The 20,417-nt window shown below is 35.9% G+C and overlaps 1 protein-coding gene across 1 annotated transcript in view; it reads right to left on the reverse strand.

Annotated features, from left to right (window-relative positions):
- The window catches only part of CPNE8 (copine 8), a 125,088-nt gene that overhangs the window by 67,556 nt on the left and 37,115 nt on the right, over nt 1-20,417 (reverse strand). The window contains exons 2-5 of the mRNA XM_072399040.1: nt 12,112-12,152; nt 11,554-11,565; nt 5,291-5,310; nt 3,766-3,777 (exon numbers count right to left, since the gene is read on the reverse strand). Of these exons, the coding sequence (XP_072255141.1) occupies nt 3,766-3,777; nt 5,291-5,310; nt 11,554-11,565; nt 12,112-12,152 (85 nt within the window). The remainder of the gene's footprint in view (nt 1-3,765; nt 3,778-5,290; nt 5,311-11,553; nt 11,566-12,111; nt 12,153-20,417) is intronic.

Here is a 20,417-nt window from a genome sequence, read left to right on the forward strand (position 1 = left end):
CAGTGAAACATTTCACACAATTGCGGTTCTACCTTCAGAGTAGGAAAAGCAGGGCCAAAAGCAAATTTTTGCTTTATAGCACCTTGCTGGGATCCACTGAAGCAGCATACAGCTATGTGCACAAACTAGTTCCCAAATTCTCCCATTCACTTGAAATGATGGGCAAAAGTCAAACAAAGGCCAACACTCTGTGTACTTTGTGGAAGAATCTTTAGCATCTGCCACTTCTGTTCAGGCACCACAAACATTGTGTTCAGACACAACAAACAGAAGCACCAAATGCGTAAATTTTTCTGCAGGATTAGCTGTAAACAGCAAAGACAAGTGTGGGTATTATCTTTTTTTTCAATTTGCAGGGAGGTTTTATTTTTTTATTTTTAAGATGTGACAAATTTTGTTTTAACTTGCATTAGGACTAAAAAGGGGACATCTAAAGCTTCCTGCACATATGTTTTATTATCCTTAGACCACCGCAACCTCAGCTGCTTGAGTCAGATCATTGGTAAAGTGAACAGGGGATGGACTAGTGCAGGGGTGTCAAACTGAAATACACAGTGGGCCAAATGATAGGCTGCCTTTTTTGCAATAACAAATTTACTAGCTTGTCAATCTGTAGTTTAGTTTGTGGTCCTAGCATAACTGCCTGCCAGGAACAAATATACTTCTGTTCACAAGCGAGGGAGTGAAGTCAATCTGCCTTGGCCAATCAAGGTGGCTAAAAATCCTGAACCCAGAAAAATGGAGGGGAGTTTAGTTTATTAACTGCACACAGGCATGAGACTTCAACTGTTCCTTCTGCAATAAATACCCTGCTAACTTGCATTCTTTTAAGTTTAGGTTTAGTTAAGCTTTAATTGTAAACCCTGCCAGTAGTTCTGTTGCTGGATATAAGCAACCCTTTATTGATATGTAAGGCAGAGGAATCATTTAGAGCATTATATACCATTGAAATTGCCCAAAAAAAACAAAAACAAAAAAACTTAACTAATCCCTGAATCTCTTTTCTCATTATTTGTTAGTCTGGATCAGAATCGCTTGCGTTTTCTCTCTCTCTGTCTTTGCATTTCAATTACAGTTTAATCTCTAGAATGTTCTCAGCTTCCATTATAACAATATATGAACTCACAGGGAAGGTAAAATTTGTATTATCAGTTATTGTAAAACGTCAATTATTTTATAAAATGTTTCCCTAAATATAATTACTTACCATCCACATGCACAGATAACACGGATACTTGGTGTATCTGTGTTGCTGACCAAGAAGGAAGCATACACTGTTACACACTTATATACACTAAATACACTGTTATAACATATGTTTATTGAATAACTAGATATATCCAAAAATCAGTGCTTTGAACTTCAGTACACTTAGCAGCACTCCTGAGGAAGCCTAGATTGGGCGAAACGCGTTGGGTAAATGAGGCTACGTCAAATATCTACATGATTGATGTTCCCTGCACATACTGTTTCGCTTAACGCAAAATTTTGAAAAAAATCAACAAAAAACAACCAAGTAGGTGATTTATGTCTAGTTGAACGGTTACCTTACCTCAAGGAATGAGGTAGTACCTTACAAATTCTACAGTTGATGTTAATGAATATGTTTGATTCTGTATTATTTGAGAATCATGTTTATTACAAAATAATTGTCTTGCCGAAAAACCCTGTCTTTGGACTATATTTACTTTGATGACAAGAAGGAAGCATACCATTTTAAGGTCAACACAGATGACCCAATTGTGTTGATGATGATGTGTTGGTGATATTGCAACAGCTCAATAACTCTCTTTATGTCTGCATACGTATTCTTCACAAAGAGAAACTGAATATCCAATCGGGACTGACCCAAATATATTGCCATTTTAGCTCACTTTTGAGCTATCAATGAATAGTCACTATTCAGTTGAGTTATAGATTGGAATTCTCAATTCCTCTATTAAACCAGGTATGTTATGGCAATACACAAAGCCACTGTCAGTTCTAAAGTACTGCAGAAATGCAATTTCTCTGGATGGAAAGTATGATACCCTATTTCCTTTTTCAAGTAAGTTTTTCTCACACAGTCCTGATGCTAGGAGTTCTGAAGCCTTCTTCGATAGTCTCAAATCACATGCCAAGTCACTCAACTCATACTGATCAAATCCCTTACAAACAGAGTCCTCTTCCATTTAAAACTCTTCATCATTGTTGTCGCCTAGTTCATCACCATAATCATGTTCTTCAAAAGAGGGTAGTGTAACGAAAACTGGCACTGGGATTTCATCTGAATGAGTCACTGGGTGTATAGCTGAAGGATAGGATACTCTATGTTACATTTATTTTTCTTGTTATATCTTGAAGTTTTCACTATACAAAATTAACAGTCATCGAAATGATTTCCTGTCTCTTGTCAAACCATAGATTTACCAAATGGCATCTTATCACGTGTTCCCTATGTCCACATCTGTAAACCCTCGACACACTGTTTGCACAGCTTATTAGGGGCCCAAGACTTATCTTGATCACCAAGTTAACTTTGATTTATGCCAAATAAGTGTGCTGATGTTTGCCCTTTGACTGGGAATGGTGAAACATCCACATATATACCAAAATGAATCAGGGTTGTTTAGGCACTTATAACAAAATGAATCAGGGTTGTTTAGGCACTTACAACAAGAAACAGCAGAGCCAGACATAATCTGAAAGAAAGGAAATACGTGTGTAAGTAAAAAAATACATTTTGCTTATTCACTACGTAGAGCAGCGCACAACCTCTGATCACACTGTCTTGCGTGTAAATAAATAGCCTATACAAATCCACGCTACAGTAATCACATTATTATAAGCAGTAGAGAAAAAACCTTACATGGTAGAAGAAAACTAGTCAACAAAAAATTTGTTCAAAATTGTTCCCTAGTGTAATGTATGAAAATGATGTATGATAAAAAAAAAAAAAAAAGAAAACGTGCATGTACATGTTGCTCTGACACCTGCTTTTAAGTTCTGTCTACAACTAATGTTGGAACATAATATTTGAGTTCCAGCAGTTCAAGAACCTCCCTTTTCAGGAGGTTCAACAAATCACATGAAGGTCGAAGGACTGGTTGCTAGGGGGAAGGGGGGGTACCCAAATATAGTATTGGTTCTAATATTTCAATAAATGCAAATAAAACTGAACTCTAGTAAGCAAATTTAAAATATTATTACAAGGACTTAAATAACCTATCCCCAGGAGCCAGCAGGATGAGATGACAGAGACAAAACTCTCTAATCAGAACTCACCACAGTTACCCTGTTCATCTCTAGTGTCATACATATGCTGCAGGCATGCTGTGCATAATAACAAGCAGTAGCCCTTTATTTCTCCTTTAAATATATACTCCTTTACTATTCCTTTAAATATATATTCCTCCTTTTAAATCAGAATACTACTCTCTCCTGTGTTAACACTAAAAGGTCAGCAAACCTAAAATATGCTTCCCTGCTAAACCTAACTTTCTAACAGTTTTTCACTAACTTTTTGTTATCACTTCTTCTTTGCCATTGTTGACATCACAAACATAAGTTTTTTGTGTCTGTACCTGTGCAGGTAGAAATCCTGTATTACCAAGAATCACCAAATTGTCTTGTGGGTGCACCAAGAATATGAGAAGTCTAAAGGGCAGCATGGTGGCTCAGAGGTAAGTGCTCTGGCCTTTGCAGCGCTAGGTCCCAGGTTCGCATCTCAGCCAGGACACTATCTGCATGGAATTTGCCGGTTCTCCCCGTGTTTGCTTGGGTTACCTCTGGGTACTCCTGTTACCAACCACTTTCCAAAAACATCCAGTTAGGTTAATTGGCTAACCCCCCAAATTAGACTGTAATAGAAAAATTGACTGTAATAAAGACATATGACTAAGGTAGGGACATTAGATTGTGAGGCCCTTTGAGGAACAGCTAGTGACATGACTATGGGCTTTGTACAGCACTGCGTAATATGATGGTGCTATATAAATACTGTGGTATAATAATAAAGGAAACACCATGACAAAATAATAGTAAGCATCAGCAAAGAAAAGGATGTCTTAGCTCACAATTCCTCCTCTTACACACTGTATTTGCATAGAGACAATCATATACAGGGTGAATTTACATGTAGACCACCCTAGGAATTCTGCACATGAAGCCAAGACTAAATGACAGATAGGATAAAAAAGCAACTACTTTAAATAGGAGGGTCAAGAAACCACAGATGTGGAGGAAAGGGCTGAATGAACCTTGTAATTTATATATAAAAAAGGTGAGCAGCAAAGCATGCCAAAAGTGATTGCCTCGATCTATGGAAAAAACGCTAAATAAATTTGTGTATATATACCAGATATATACTTTTTGATATAATTTGACCTTTTGCCATAAAAATCCAGAATACTCTATTCAAAACAAAGCCTTTCTCAGCATGTGTAGTTTTGGTAACAGCAATGTTCCAGCACCAAATGTTTTTTAATTTGCACATATCAAAATGAATAGCAGATGAGATTCTTTATAAAGTGAAGGTTTGCAGAAATGGTAATCACTTTACCCAGAATAATAAGCCAATTAATTCTGAACATTAGCATGAAGAATTAGAACTAATTCAGCACTTGTTTAAACTTTTAACTAGAGAGGTAATTTGGTGTTACATTGCCCTGGCTTTAGCTTGCTAATAAATGGCATCACTGATATGACCTACAAACAATTTAAAATTATCATTAACAGATACAAATCAATAATGAATAAACAATGAAAAAATTCAAAGTTAATAAAACTAAAGGTTAGCTTCATCTAAAAATGAAACCCTGCTGCCATTTAAAAACCTAAAACATTTATTCCTTATGTAACAATAAACAAATTAAATTAAATGTAATAAAACTCAGACCTAAGACATTATTAGATCATAAAATGTGTTATAGTCCTTACAAAAGTTTAACAATTAGCTTTATTGACAAACAATATGTATATATTAGCAGCAGCAGGCTTTACATTTAGTTGTAGCTGTCCCTTTTAAAGTACCAATTACATACCCACAATGTAAACTGTTAAATATTGGGATCTAGGCAATAATGACCAGATAGCCCAGACAATGGTGCAATTTACAAAAGGCAGACTAAAAGGATCACACTGTGTCTTAAAGAGCAAGCCTGTGTGGTAATCCAAGAAAAAAAAAATCATTATAAAGAAGTAAACTAGATTTAGAAATATAAGCTACTTAATTGACTACTATGATAGTATACATATCACTGCCCTTTACAATTTTGTAACCACTGTAGGTAATTAAATGGTACAGAAAAACCTTAGAACCAATGTTAACAGCTGATTACAAACACTGCACCACAAATACATATTTTAAATTAGGGAATACATACCTCCTATTTTTGACATTGATGGTATCTTGTGATGTCCCCAAAAATTGTGGCCTTGACATTATCAAAAATGGTCGCCAACTGATCGACATTTTTTTTTTGGAAAAACCCGGCGGAAAACACCATTGCTAACAAGCTAATGAATGAGGGGAACATTGCGAATCATAACAACGTTGCTCAAATTCATTGGCTCGTTGGCAATGTCATCAGCCATGTTTCAGTGGATCAAGAATGTGAAAGCAGATGATTCCCTTTACCGATGAACTTTGATGTCGTTTAGGCACGTATCAACTCTGAACAATCACATTCCAAAAAAACAGAGGCACTTCAAATGTATATCAAATAATTTAAAAAGACAAACACAAAAAAAAAAAAATTAAATATATGTGTGTGATGCATGAAGAGCATTGTCACATCGAGAATCTTAGTAATTATTTGGCTGTCCACTTAATTAACAAAGGCTGTAGCACAAATGGTTTAACACTATGGCATGACAAAAGAATTAAAAGATAAGATTACAAGATATCAACACTAATAACTGATCTTTATTTTTTTATTTCCAATGGAATAAATGGAATAACAAAGTTTCGAATTATTAACAGCAATTTCACAAAAGTTGCCGAAAAAAATCTGGTCAGACAAAAGGCAAAAGATAAATTATGGTCAAAAATATGATTCCCAACTGAATATCAAGTATAAGTAATGACAAAATAATTACACATTTTGCCTCTATTTATTCAAGTATTTCAAAGAAATTGTATGTCATTGTAAACAAAGGGGGCCTAAAGTGAAGCCTAACACAATTTTAATAAGGTTCTAGAAGCTGTGAAAAAAAATAATTGCTTAAATGTACTTAAGAGATAGTTCTTTTTATTAACAAGCATAAATGGTACAGAAAACTCAACATATCAATCTAATTTATTAAAAATATATAAAAAAAAATGCAAAACAAAGCTAAGGGACAAACAGCTAGTTTATAATTAATACATACTTTGTCAGGCGCTTAACACCAAATCCTGAACACACATTATACAAGCTGACCAGAATTATCGTATATACTGGAGTATAAACCAACTTTTTCAGCACCCAAAATGTGCTGAAAAGTCACCCTCTGCCTGTACTCCAGTCAGGTGCATGGGTCCCTCCCTCGATTGAGATGCGGGCATTGCTGACAAGACTGGTGTCCCTATGCCTGCAGAGGGAATCCTTAATGTCACATCACAACACAATGTACAGGCTCTGTACGGAGCCCGTACTGAATCTGGGCTGTTTGTCTGTAACAGCTTCATAATCCAGCTGTGTTATAATGAGCTCAGACCCTTCGCATGTTCTATGAATTTGTTAGAGAGAGAAGTGCATAGAAGTATATTGTAATGAATGTGTAATAAATTGCAATGTATGAGAAAACTGTTTGTATGATCAAATGAACATTGGAACCACAAAAAAAGAAAAAAAACCTAAAAAATACATTGCACACATTTTCCCACCTAGATCACATGGTGGTTTCAGGGCTCACACATGGCTGTGTATCAGAGAAGTATTAATGCTAATAGTGAGTAGGTTTTGCATTCTCTATAATGCAGCAGTACACACCATAATTCCACTATAACAAACTGCTTAGAACTGGTTTTGCAGCACAATACTGTTGACTTAAATAAAGGTGTTTGGCAAGCGTTAGCTTCCCTACCCATGTATTTCTATACATAGCAATTAAATTTACCCCATAGGCTCCATATGTAGACATTTGTTTGAAATTTTTACTCCAAGCACAGTAAGAACTGCTAGTAATATTGAAATAAATATTAAACATACACCCCACTGATGCCTCAATTAATGTAATTTTATTGGTATTAATTTTATTTACCAACCAGTAGCTGCAGCATTTCCCACCCTCGGCTTATACTTGAGTCAATCAATGTTTCCCGTTTTCCAAAGTAAAAATAGATACCTCGGCTTATACTCGGATCAACTTATACTTGAGTATATATGGTAGTCTCCAGTAATAGACCTATGGCTACCATAACATATTAGGAGATCTCCTAAAATATTAACAATTCTGTCCTTTAAAAACATTAAAAAAACTGCTTTGATGAAGGCACTATATATGCTAAGAAATATGTAGTGTGTTTAAAAGAAAACTCCCTTTTATGGTTTGAAACACTCCACAGAAAAATAAATACCTTCATTCTAAAAGCATATTTATATGTAGCCATATTTACTAACAAACTATTTGAAATAATCTAAACTAGGGTGGGAAGCAATTGTGGTAAAAACACTGTATTTTGCATGCTCAAGCCACTGAATGCCAAACATATGCATCTTTCACTACCATTTTATCTACCTCGGAATTCCTTCATACCTTCCAGTAAAGTCATCAGCTAAATGGTACCAACCTTAAGTTATCAACCTTTAGCTCTACTCCTCTTTTTTCTGACACTACTTAATTTATCAAGCATTGGCTAAAAAAGAAAAGAAATATCATTTGGGAGGAATTGCAAAACGGACGTCAGAATCCAAGCTGTGACAAGTCCAAAAATTTGTAAAGAATCAGCAATATTCTCACTTTGAAAAAAAAAAACCTGCTGCAAACTGTATGTCAATTATAATCCTGGTGTCAAGTCAGACCCAAACGTATTAAAGAATTGGTTGTGAAAAGTGCTTTTACAGCCATGACATGCTAATACTTTACTATTAACACCTGTAATTGTACGTATCTTGAGCACAAAACGTGCCTTTATTGGTGACTTTTAAAGCCTAAATAATACATAAGTTCCAAAAATAAAAATAATAAAGAATTCAAAATTATAAAACCATTCAAAATCTAAATGCTCCCTAATTTTCTGCAGCAGGATATTATCAACAATGTTCCCCATCGAAGGCAAAAAGGCCAATAAAGACAATATTTTTGCTCAAATTATATAAATTAATCAGTCACAAAACTAAAAAAAAACTGACAAGTGAAGTGAATAACATGGGATATCACATAATAATGGCACCTGGAAATAGGTGGAATATATTAGGGAGCAACCAAACAGCCGATTTCTAAATGTGATATGCTGCCGAATGAAAAAAACTGGCAAATGTAAGGTTAAAATGACATAAAAAAAGAAATTGCGATGGGTACAGTATCTCAAAACTGCAGGTGTTTTTGTGTGTTTTAAGTATGTAATAGTTAGTACCTACTAAAAGGTGGTCCTCGAAAGGACAGCCAGAGAACTGGCAACAGGTTCACTGATATCCCGAGAACAAACTGCTGAAACCTAAAGCTGGCAATGGGATGAAATGTGTCAGAACACACAGTACACTACAGCTTGATGCTTATGGTGCATACTGCTTTTAGTGATTGCCTGATTCTAGACCATGCTTACCCCTATCCACTGCAGAGAACACCTTCAATGGGCATGTGAGCATCAGAACTAGGCAATGGAGCAATTAAGGTGTCCTGGTCTGATAAACTCTCATTTAAAAATAAAATAGCTGCTGTGTATGTCATTTAGATATGGCAGCAGGATGCACTCTTAGAAGAAGGCAGACAAGGACTGTGACTTAAAAAATCTCACCTAGGTGCCATACACCACAGGAAATTTTTAGTCTTGTAGAATCCATGCCTTGATGAATCTGAACTTCTTCAGTTAAACAGTATTGTTCTGGCAGATTTATTGTTTTAGCTGTGTATATAAATCCCTTAGCTTAGTTTAAAATTTATTGCATATTGCAAAAGCTAATTTATTTAGAAAAGTAATTTTAAATTAGCTTTTAGTTTTATTAGCTTTTTAAATATGTTAGCTTTTTAAGGGAACAGTATTTAGAACAAGTTAAATTATTTACTGTTATTTGAGATCTTTTCCTGTGTTCATATATGTTTATGTTTTTATTAATAAGGATATATTTGTACTAATTGTATTAAATGAATAGGGGACCCATCACTTTTATTTGTGGTTGCTGTATGATTTGGATGCTAATTCTTCTAGTGTGCTGATGAAGTAATAGAATATACCTGTTGAAAGGCTTCCATGGTGTGTTACTTAAGGAACACAAAATGCACAAAAGCTGCACCCTAGAGAAAGTCTTTTATGATGAAATGAATTGTGCTGCAGCTTAGTCATTTAGGCAACAAGTACAGGAGGGCAACCAGGAATGAACAGCATTAAATAATACGGACACCATAGCATGTCATTACAAATAGTGTTGGGATACATGAGAATGGTGAATGGAAAGAGTGAAACTTGGGCTTTTAGTGAATACATTTTTACACTATACATGTTTTTTTTTTCTGCGTGATAAACAATTTCTCTTATAGATATTAATGCTACAGAAGATAAATTCACAACCTGTGCCTAAAAGGCAACAACTGGTGTAGGTTAGTGGATAATCTGTTTGGAGTTGATTCCAACCTCTGATCGGAAATCAGAATTTAGGCAAGGGCAGATTGCACTTGCAAAAGCACTATCTTCTGTAATTGCTAATTAAGGACAAAGTGCAGTAAAAAAAAATAAATAAATACAAATACAAAAGGGAACGAGTCCTTCTCAAGGTGCCATTTGCTGCTACTGTTAATCTTGGAAAGAGTTAAAAAATTATTATTGGAGTTTTTTTTTTTGATATTTTGTGAATGATTGCCTTTTCATTCTGTATTTTTGTACTAACTTTGTACACACAATTTGTATTTCTTTTTTGTTATTTATCTTTTCTGTATTTTTCATCTTATCTTGGAAAGGTTTTTTTAAAAAAAAAAACCTTAATAAAATGATTGAAAATAAATATAATATTATGGGGTCCTATATAGTGATTTTATGCTCACTTCTGAAAATGTATTATTTAAAGCCTAACATATGTAGACACGGGGTAAGCTGCCCTACCACATAATTCTCATCCTTCTTTCGGTTCCTAAAAGGGTAAAAAAAAAAATTACAAATTGGTGCTACTCCTGCTAATGTTTTTGTCTATGGGGGTCACTCATCATCAGGACATTTTTTTGTGCTTTAGATATACAGGAAGGGCCATCTTCACTTCTCCTGCAGAGTCCTCTTTTACCTTCTCCTCATTCATCCTGTAGTCATCAGTTCTCTGAGAAGGTTTATCAATGAAACAGTAGTAAGCTCCTACCTATCTCCTATTGCATGCCAAACTTCTCCAGACCAAGGCGGTAAATTCTTGCACTACGAGCAAGTGTCTTGTAATGTGTTGCCCAATATTTGCACTATGCAGCCAGGGCAGGGGCAGTACATGCCACAGTCCATTGGGTGAATGTGACATGTACCAATGGGAGCCCAGTAGTTCTGTTTTCACCAAAATTGCACACAGTATCTCTCCAGTACTACCTCTAAATCAGCAATGTGACAGCTGAAAAGAGGACCAATGCTGTTAATGCACTGTGCCTGGGTAAAATGTGCACTTCTGGCCTTTCCCTTCCTACTCCAATAAATGATTTGTGACCAGTTGGAATTCAACATTACATAAGCTAAACCACCTGTACAAGCAAAGAAAAGTAGTAACTGACTTACCACAGCCCAAAAATAGTGAATTTGGGTTTGTGTGACCCAGAGCAGTGGCAGCTTATCAGAGATGTATGTAACTTATTGAAGACTCTGGAGGAGGCAACTAAATTTGTCATCTGGAACAACAGTGATACCACTCATGTCATCCCGCAAAATTTTATGTTCAAAGTTCTAAGTTCTGCATAAAAGTTCCAAGAACCTCTACAAAAAAGCAGTTTTACCTTTCCATAAATAGAGAAGATATTTAGAGGGTACTTAAACTGTAACACAAAAAGAGTGTAAGAAATAATTTTGTGAAAAGATTACTTTTTATGACATTTTCCAATCCCTGGGTTTCTTTTGTAATTCGTTTGTTGTATGTCTATTTGATAGACTAAGGTTTTAAAATTTTATGAATAAAAACACTACATTGTAACTGGTTTAATATTTAGATTATTCAGAATATTTGTATTTTTTCACCTAATTGTCAGACTGTGAATACTTGGAGTGCTTCATTGCAATACATTTTTATGTTACAGGATTGTGTTGTCTTAGTGTTTAGTGTAGAAGTTAGGAAGCAATAAAAGGGTGTATTTTTTAGATTTGAAGGAGAGCAGTAAAGCATACAGATTACTGTATGACAGACTCATATCTAAATTAGTGAAGTCTACCATCATATACATTATTCTTTGATAAACACCTAAGATTATTGTAACTATACAGCAAACCTTTACGCCATTCCCTAATCTAAAAGAATAATATCCAATGTATACAAAATTATTCAAACAATATGACACTATATATGTGAAATTTTACTTTGTTTTTTTTCATGTATATTGGATATTAGATTGGAGATTTATTATTGATTTGGGAGTGGGGGTAGAAGAGAGCTGGTATATTTGCCCACCCTGTAGTTTTACAGCAGGTTTTCTAGGTTTTTTAGAGTGTTTAATTTCTTTAATCAAAATGCAAATGTTTTTATTCTTGTTTACCTAACAATATTGTTTTGTACTAAAATAATGCAATATTAGAATAAAACATTTTACTTAAAGATTTTGCAACTAATCTTGAGGCTAGTCCAAGTGTATAAATATTTGTTTTCAAGAGTTTAAAAAAAAATTAAGAGAAACAAAATTTTTATTTCTACAGCTCATTTGAAATGTAGAGCATACCAAAACTTTTGGTATTAACAGTTAAATAGCCAAAGGAATAAAAAATATATAATAAAAACATAAGGCTATACAGTTTGTCTAGGATAAAACAAGCTTACTTACATGGATCAGATTTGGAAAATGTGTCTCTGTCCAAAAGGTTCCTGTATGGGTGGAAAAAAAAAGAAAATTTATAGGAGTTGTACTAATATACCTATACAGTATTTAAGAATTTCATAAATATAAATAAACTATGTCTAACACAAGGGTGCAGGCAGACTCCGTTGACCAGTCTCGGAAGAAAAGGAACAAAAGGGTATACCGGGAAGTCCTCATTTACATTATTTTGGGGCAATAGGCAACCGTATAGTTCTGAAAAAGTTAGACATAAAGTTTATGTTCAATACCATGTGTATTTAGTATGTAAAAGTAGTTTACACACAAATATTTCAACAGTTCACGGATTCCTAACGTATACCCTTCATGTAAGATAAAAGCCACCATTTCCTTTTTTAAAGTATTTATTTTTTAGCATCCCTGCCTACGCATTGTTCCTGGTGCTCTTAGTGACCATTTGGAAAAATCCAAATAAAAAAGGGTTGCTGAAAATTACATAAAGCATGCATTTTCTAGGTCTAAGATTTAACAGATCGATGTCAGAGACAGCCAGGCTTGATGCTATCACCACGCTCCTGAGGAAGCCTCATGAGCTGCTTAATTCCTCCTCAGGCTGCTTGGAATCGCAAGGTACATTTATCAGTCCAGCCATTTTACCTCCTTTTGCTCCTAACTTGTCAGATTGGTCATCAAGCCCCTGCTCTCTCACATTTTATCAGTAAGCCCTAAACTCTGAGGGCACCAAGTTACAGGCCCCAATACAGAAAAAAGAGCAGATATAGAGGCCCTGATCATCAAATTTGAGCTCTCTCACCAGGCTGCTATATGTAAAAGTGCGGTAAAAATGTGTCTGAGATAGAGAGGTAGACTATCTGTACCATCCACATCTCTCAATGATTTTGAAAATAGGTTATGCACAAACCTGACCTCTGCCTCTTTCTTGGATTTAGTAACGTCTGTTTTACAGCAGATTGCTCTGGTTACTTAAATTCAGTGACTGAATCTTGGTCTGACCTTATCTATAACCCTTACTTATGGTGTGTAACCAGTCTTGGTTTGTCTGACCTGCTGAAGTGCCCTGCTGCAGATTACCTTACAGAGGCTCTCACCCCGCCAGTGATCCCAAGTCGACCTCACCTGCGACAACCACATTAAACGCAGGCAGCGTGGAAGAGACCGCTGCAGCAAACAGCGTGGCCGGGGGGCTGCCGCCGCTCTGCTCACAGTGTGTCTCCTTTCCTTTCACCAGTGAAGGAATCTGTCCTGGCCAAACGGCAAACCAGCATCCCTGCAGCCGTGCACAGTACTGCACCCGCCTTTAGCATTCCTGCGGGCGTGCACAGTACAGCACACCCCATGGGTTTTGCTGTAAGAGGTGCCCACGCTACTATGCGCGCCTCTTGGAACCGACCCCCCCCCCCCCCCCCCCCCCCCCCGGGGGGGCGAGGCAGCGGCAAGTATAGTTTGAATTCCCTGCGGCCATTAAATTATTCAGTATGTTCTCTCCTATCCAATAGCGGCAGGTGGCGAAATGTGATAGGGCACTCTGCCCATTTAATGAGACCCTGTCATTAGCACCCCTGCCCGTTATAGCCTCTGTGTTACAGTGTGCTTGTGTTGGATTACCATTTTGACCTCTGTTGTCTTCTCCTGTGTCTTGTCATCAGCTCGGACTTATTACCAGCACCGACCCAGTCTGATTATTGACCTTGCGCTAACTCTGCCTACCCTGACTGCGGATTGTCCCTGACTACGCCTTCTGCCTCATCCTTTTGTACCTCGCTTATCTGATTGATCTGTTGTGCTTGACCTTGTCCTGTACCTGGATTACGGAATAAAGTCTGTTGAAGTGTTCCCTGGAGTTGGTTGTGATTTGTGTGCCCAGGCGCATTACACCCTTTATAGTATGAAGGCACAAGCATTACCATTGTTAGCAAAAGTTTGCTAGTGATACAAGACATACTTCCTCATCCTTGATCAGTCTTCGTGATCTTGTTTCAAAGTGAGGAATTCTTATGCTTGCCTCTGTATATCCTTAAACACTTTAACAACACTTAAGACTTAGGCATTTCAATATTATATATTACCACCTATGCTAATGGTGGGTGTGATACTTATTTAAACTTTTTTATGTTGCCATCAGCTTAACTCCCTTATGCCTCCTTAGAGAAATGTATGGGCGTCTAAAGATGAACTTCAAATAATTCCAGTTGGCTAGCAGGCATACTGACACGTAAGGGGATGATGGCACATCAAATGTCTATAATGGCATCTGCATACTAGGAATGTTTACCCAAAGCACAGACTACTAAAGGTGGTACTGAAGACATGTAATTAGCATTTAGATAAGTGGATGTTAGCTTAGGTTCTCAAAATGCACATGTATGATTCCAAAGTGCAGCCCTATAGAATTTAATGAACCATACAGACAGCACAAATACATTGTATTCTGCTAGCTTCAGCATCAGTCCGAAGCTAGGCACAGATGGAACTTGGGAAGGATATCAGACAGCCTCAAAACTCTCATTCACAAGAATCATTTGCTAAAACAATGTATTTTTCAAACAACAATATTTTAAAAAGAGTGTAAAATATGCAAATTTGTGAACAACCAAACTAACAATCACATATTCAGACTCCACATTCTTCTTTTACACAATAGCTGTTATTTGCTTTTATCCATCTTGTAATTTACTTTAATGACCTAAAAGTCACCATATTAAATGAAAACAATGCACTCTGTGTGCCATAACTTATCCTAACAGCTGTAGTTTTTCTTAGTCTGATTAAACCACTAAACGGTCTTACAATTTCCTTTTTACAAATGGTGTTTAAAACTGACTGGTCTATATTTATATTGAGACTTCACACACACATCTTGGGTTCTCAAATGCACACATGATGACTGTGCTATGTATATTTCTATTACTTGATTACAGAGACTTAAACTACACATACACACGTCAGATGATTGACAGTCATGCTCATCTAGAGTGACAATCTGACATGTGTACAGTGGTCTCCTGATGTCATTCATCATTTTAGTGACTAGAGAGCCTTAAGGCTACTTATAATTCTTGAGGGAGTAGAAATATCAGAACTGGGGGGTTGGGAGGGTTACAAAGGTCAATAGTTGCACTGTAGGTGCAACTGTTGAGTCAATTAACCTGAAATTAGGTTTAGACTTGATCTGGCCCACAGGTGGCAAATAATTCTCAATAAAATAAAAAATCTGCTTGGTGAACTGATCCACACAAAATACTGTGGGAAAGCCCTCCGTATAAGTACATTACAAACTGTGTCATTTTTTTCTGAGCAGTTCATTCATGAAGTAGAGGTTTGAAACCAGGTGAAGAAAAAGCATGTCAATATGTAATAATGCATAGTCTAAAAGGACCAAAAGGGCCCTTATCAATTTACATAAAGTGAGCTTTGAAATAAGTGAAATAAGTCACTATACTAGACTAGGTGAATAACTAGCAGTTTATATTTAAAGTTACCATTGAGAGATCATGGAAGCTGCCACTTCTTAACTTATTTTAGAGAATTGCCTGCAGTGAAAGCTGATCTTTTGATTTCAGTATTTTCATTCACACACCTGAAACGAGCATGCAGATAACTGTGGGGCAAGTTGTGCCACAATTAGCCTGAGCTAAAGACTCATTTTAGATCAGCGATTCAGAAGTTATTAAAGGCAGAGGATCAGAACACCAACCAAGCAAGTTGTATTTTTAGAACCAGGACACAAATGGCAACTTACATAAAAAAAACTGTTGGCAAGTGATTCTCAAGATGTTTTCTAATGCAATACCAGGTACTTGTCATACTCTTTTAGACAATAAAAACAATGTAATTTACTAATCCATGAAAGTAAGAAAGTATAAAAAAATGCCTTGTTCCACGACCCGGTGTTGTATTAATTTGTGACAATATTTGATCCAACAGGGCCACTTAGCAGCCTATACACATGACACACAACCATTAGGTCATGTTCTAGGATAAGTGATAACCATCTCATAATATATTATATAGATATAGAGATAATAATCAATATCGCACATAATCTTCAGTATTTGACTAGTTTGAGGATCTCGCAAATTAATTGTGTGAATAGCATATAACAGTTTTACATTAATTTTTTTTGTACCGCAAAGCTGCCTTTTGGTCATAAAACCAGCCTGCTGTGTATACATAGCTTGTCTTTTTGTCAGATGATACTTTATATGAATTGTTAAGATGTTGCTTATTTCAGTTACTGTTGTCAGCTTTTCCCGATCGCTAATGATGTGGAGCTACTAAATTACTAGTGTGTGAAAGACACATGGAGACTCAAAGAACTTTCCTTTGTGCTTTCATAAAGCTTGCTGTTTATCCAGAACATCTATTTATGTACACAATTAGTTCTATTGTTTTTTTAAAGTCAAAGAACAGATGCAAGAAATAAACACTGGTTCAGATCTGAAATTGTTTTCATTTCTGAAGTCATAGACCAAAAAGTCACAGAAAATTACGGAGACTAATAATCACTGTAAAGCAGCACTTTTGTTACAATGGGTTATCTTTGTCACCAACTATAAGAAAAAAAATGCATGAAAGGCAGTTGAAATTTACAGATGTCTTACACTTACAAAGATATTGACACTCATGCTGCAGAAATTAGATATGATATGGCAATAAAAAAAATCTATTCAGCAGCACCATACCATCTCTAAAAATTATTCTGCATCCTTATACCTCACCAGTTGAACAGGGACATCACAACTGTTTTTTCAATTTCTGACTATTGTTTTAAATCATGCACAAATTGTACCCCTTTATTCCCCCAAATTATGTGGAAATCTTTAGGTTATCTATCCTTAACCTTTATAGCCTGATAAGTGAACATTTTCTTACTGAGAAGATAGCTGATCAGTCAGTAAGTTACACGAGTAAAGGGGAAAAATTAAAGGGGAAAGTACTACCAGAGTGCAGAAAAAAATAGGGGGAGGAATCAGAACTTTTTTTGCATTTTTCTACTATCTGGAGTTTGGTCAAACAAGTTTATTTTCACTTTTCCTGCTAATGACCGACTATCATAGGGGTACAGGAAAAAAATCTGGAGGGCTCCCGCCTTCCCCTTCTTTGCCTTCGGAAAAACATTTTTATATCTGCATTTTTTATTGCTGTTGGAGATTTACCCTAACTTCAGGTTTGAGTTTTACCCCCAACACTCAACAATAAAAGTCAGGGGAAAAAAAAAACAACAACATGGTGGGCCATTTACCCCACCAAACGACTGAGATTTGTAAAAATTTGAGCAGTTAACATTTAAACTTGAAGGGTTCACAATACTATGTCTCTTGAAGTCAAAGTAAAATATAAATTCTAATATTAAATTTGTTTAGTAGGCCAGTGTTGAAATTTTTTTGGTGTACTGTGCAGTTGATTTGCCAAAACTTTACAGATTTTATAACTCCGAAGGACCCTGCCTTTTTCTACAAAACCACAATACCTGCCCCTTAAAAACCTAGCTTCACGCTCATATTAGACATTAGTACATGGCAGTAAGAGCTTGTATACCACTGCTTTTATGTTGCCAGAAGTTCCTTCTGGACGTATGTGGCTCAGCATAGGAAACAAGATCATGTTGATGGAGGACCTCACTCCAATGATGTTTGAATGATAGAAGAGACAAGGTTTTTGGGAATTCGATTTTTGGCAATAATTCATGAGTTCCCCAGAATACGAACTCCACCTGGGCCCACCATAAGATTTGGGAGGGGTGGGGGATTTGTTTGAGTGTGGTTGTTTTCTCCTGCTTTCTGTGTATGTGTTTTTTAGATGTATATGTATTGCACTACACTAGACCTGCCTTTTTTCCCAATTCCGTAACTTACTATAGCTGGTAACAACTCCTGTTTAATTTTTGTAACTGCACATGACACACCTTGGCAAATGCCTTCCCCTTCAAGTGCTGATTCTGTTTTTTGTACTTTTGTTCTATAAAAAAATGTTTAAAGAATATTGTTTAGTAAGTTTCCTACAAGGAAGATATCTGTTTCTCAGTGGTACCTTTTAAGACAATACTTTACCTGATTAGCCCCAACCAGTTCCCTTTTGTAACAATGTAAATTGAATAAAAATAATTTGACATTATAATACAGTACATTGAAAGTCTGCATGAGTCCAGACGCACCAGAGTATTAGTTGTTTTTCCCAACACGATCCTATTCATAATGATTCCTGCAGTTTTAAATTATCTGTTTCCTTGGCCACAAAAATGTTTATAATACCTTAAGTACGTCTATTTCACCTCTAAATGACACACATTCCAGCTATTTTAACACTGGCAAAATCTATTTTTCAGAAGTCAATCCTGCCAAGCTGTTGGATTTTCTCAAATACCAGCAGACCTTAAAATATATTATGAAATACTCAAAACATTGTCTAGACATTGACTAGGTCATTATAAAACAGATATTTACTGCCACTCAATATATATTTTGTTTGTAGGGGGTTTTGTTTTGACTGTTCTTTTAGTTTGCACATTGTTGTTTTTTTCTGTCTATCTAATACTGACAATTCAATTAATACTTCTACATAGTATTTGACATTCAGGTGACAATCAAAGCAAGCATCTGAGTGATACTAGAGTACTAGAGAGAGTACATACTAGAGTGATTCTGGGAAAAGCAAATACATTTCCTAAATTTAAAGAAGAAAATAAACTTGCTACTTGCACTCCTGCATTTAGGGGGTTAAGGAGACTCAGATAAAAATGTAAAGACAAGTATCCAGGGAATGCAATTAGAAATGCACCTTTCCATATGCAAGAGAAACTTTGATGGACCACTTTGGATGAAAATAAAAACAAGTTCTTTCTGAAAGACTATTGCTTCTGTCAAAACTTCCAACTTGTACAGGCAAGCATGTATTTCCAGTTTCCTATGAAGATTTAATTGGTTACATTTCTATAGCAGCAAGTGCAGTTGTGGTACCCTTCTAAAGTTCAGTCAAAAAAACCTACACTGGAATGAAGCTTTACTTCCATTTCCTTTTTTGTGAAAAAAAAGGATTGTACTGCAGAAGGTTGTTAAAACAATGCTAACCATATTGGATGCTGATGATTCACAATGAAGCCATTTACCATAATAGAGCATCTTTAATGTTTTTTCCTACTCAAACCTAAACAGTTGGATCTGGCATCAGTTGTCAGTGCAGTTGCAACAGATGCAAAACTGGTAGCATTTTAAGCTTCAATAATGAAAACCCAGTGTTTTATGAGTTCAGTAAGTTAAATGTTGTGTTCTTGCTGATTTAGTTGTTTTGTTTTTTTTAATTCAACACAAGCACACAGTTTAGAAAACTTATAAATCCCTGCATTCTTATATTCTGTAACTTCAAAAATTCAAGTACCCTTGGTAAACCCCAGAACATCCAAAATCTGTTACAACATTTCCCACACCTTCTCCATCAAATATACATAAAATTAATAGCAAATGCAGCATCCAAACCTTCTTTAGATTATTAAGACTAGGTTCACACCTACAGGGAGGTTGTTCCTCACAACAGTAATTGATGCCTCCAAGCAAGACGATATATTAAGCATCTGCCTGCCGCATCCCCATAGTCAGTGCAGAGGGACAGAAGTGAGTGTTATTAGTACTGCTCAATGCCACCAGGTTTCAAAGGTGCGCAAACTAATTCTTTAGGAACCAGAGCTGTCATACAAGTGTTGGAGTGTCCGGCAAGGTGCCAGTCTCAGGGAATTGCGCAATTTAGAGGCAGGTGTGTACCTGCCCTAATGTTAATATTAGAAACAAGAAATACATTTTACTATTAACTTTAACAGCAAGGGAAGAATATAAAGTAAAACATACTCCTAAATATAGCCACAAGAGAGCATAAAGAAGCCTAACTCAGAAACAAAACTTAAGGCCCTACTACCAGAGTCTTCTACAAGGATCTCAACATTAAGGAAACCACTGTTGTTGTTCCTGGTATGAATCCAGCCTTATTTATCATTTTAACCATCCTGGCGTTCTAATTATGTCAGTATTTTCATGCAAAAAGTGTTACTTTTCTTGCATGGAAATTTATTTTACATTGTATGGTCTATAATGGTCTAAGGCATAACTCACCAAAATATGTCCAAAAATTAATACATTGAATACATTTAATAATAAACTTTAAATAAAATAAAAAAAAAATCTGTTAAAACAAGGGTGCATAAAAATACTAAAACCTGTTCTATACCTGTTCAGTAGCATGTATAATAAATATATAATATAAAGATTTCTTTGCATTGGATTTACTACTGTTATTTTGTATTG

Source organism: Pyxicephalus adspersus, chromosome 2, assembly GCF_032062135.1.
Source record: "Pyxicephalus adspersus chromosome 2, UCB_Pads_2.0, whole genome shotgun sequence".
Taxonomy (NCBI): Eukaryota; Metazoa; Chordata; class Amphibia; order Anura; family Pyxicephalidae; genus Pyxicephalus; species Pyxicephalus adspersus.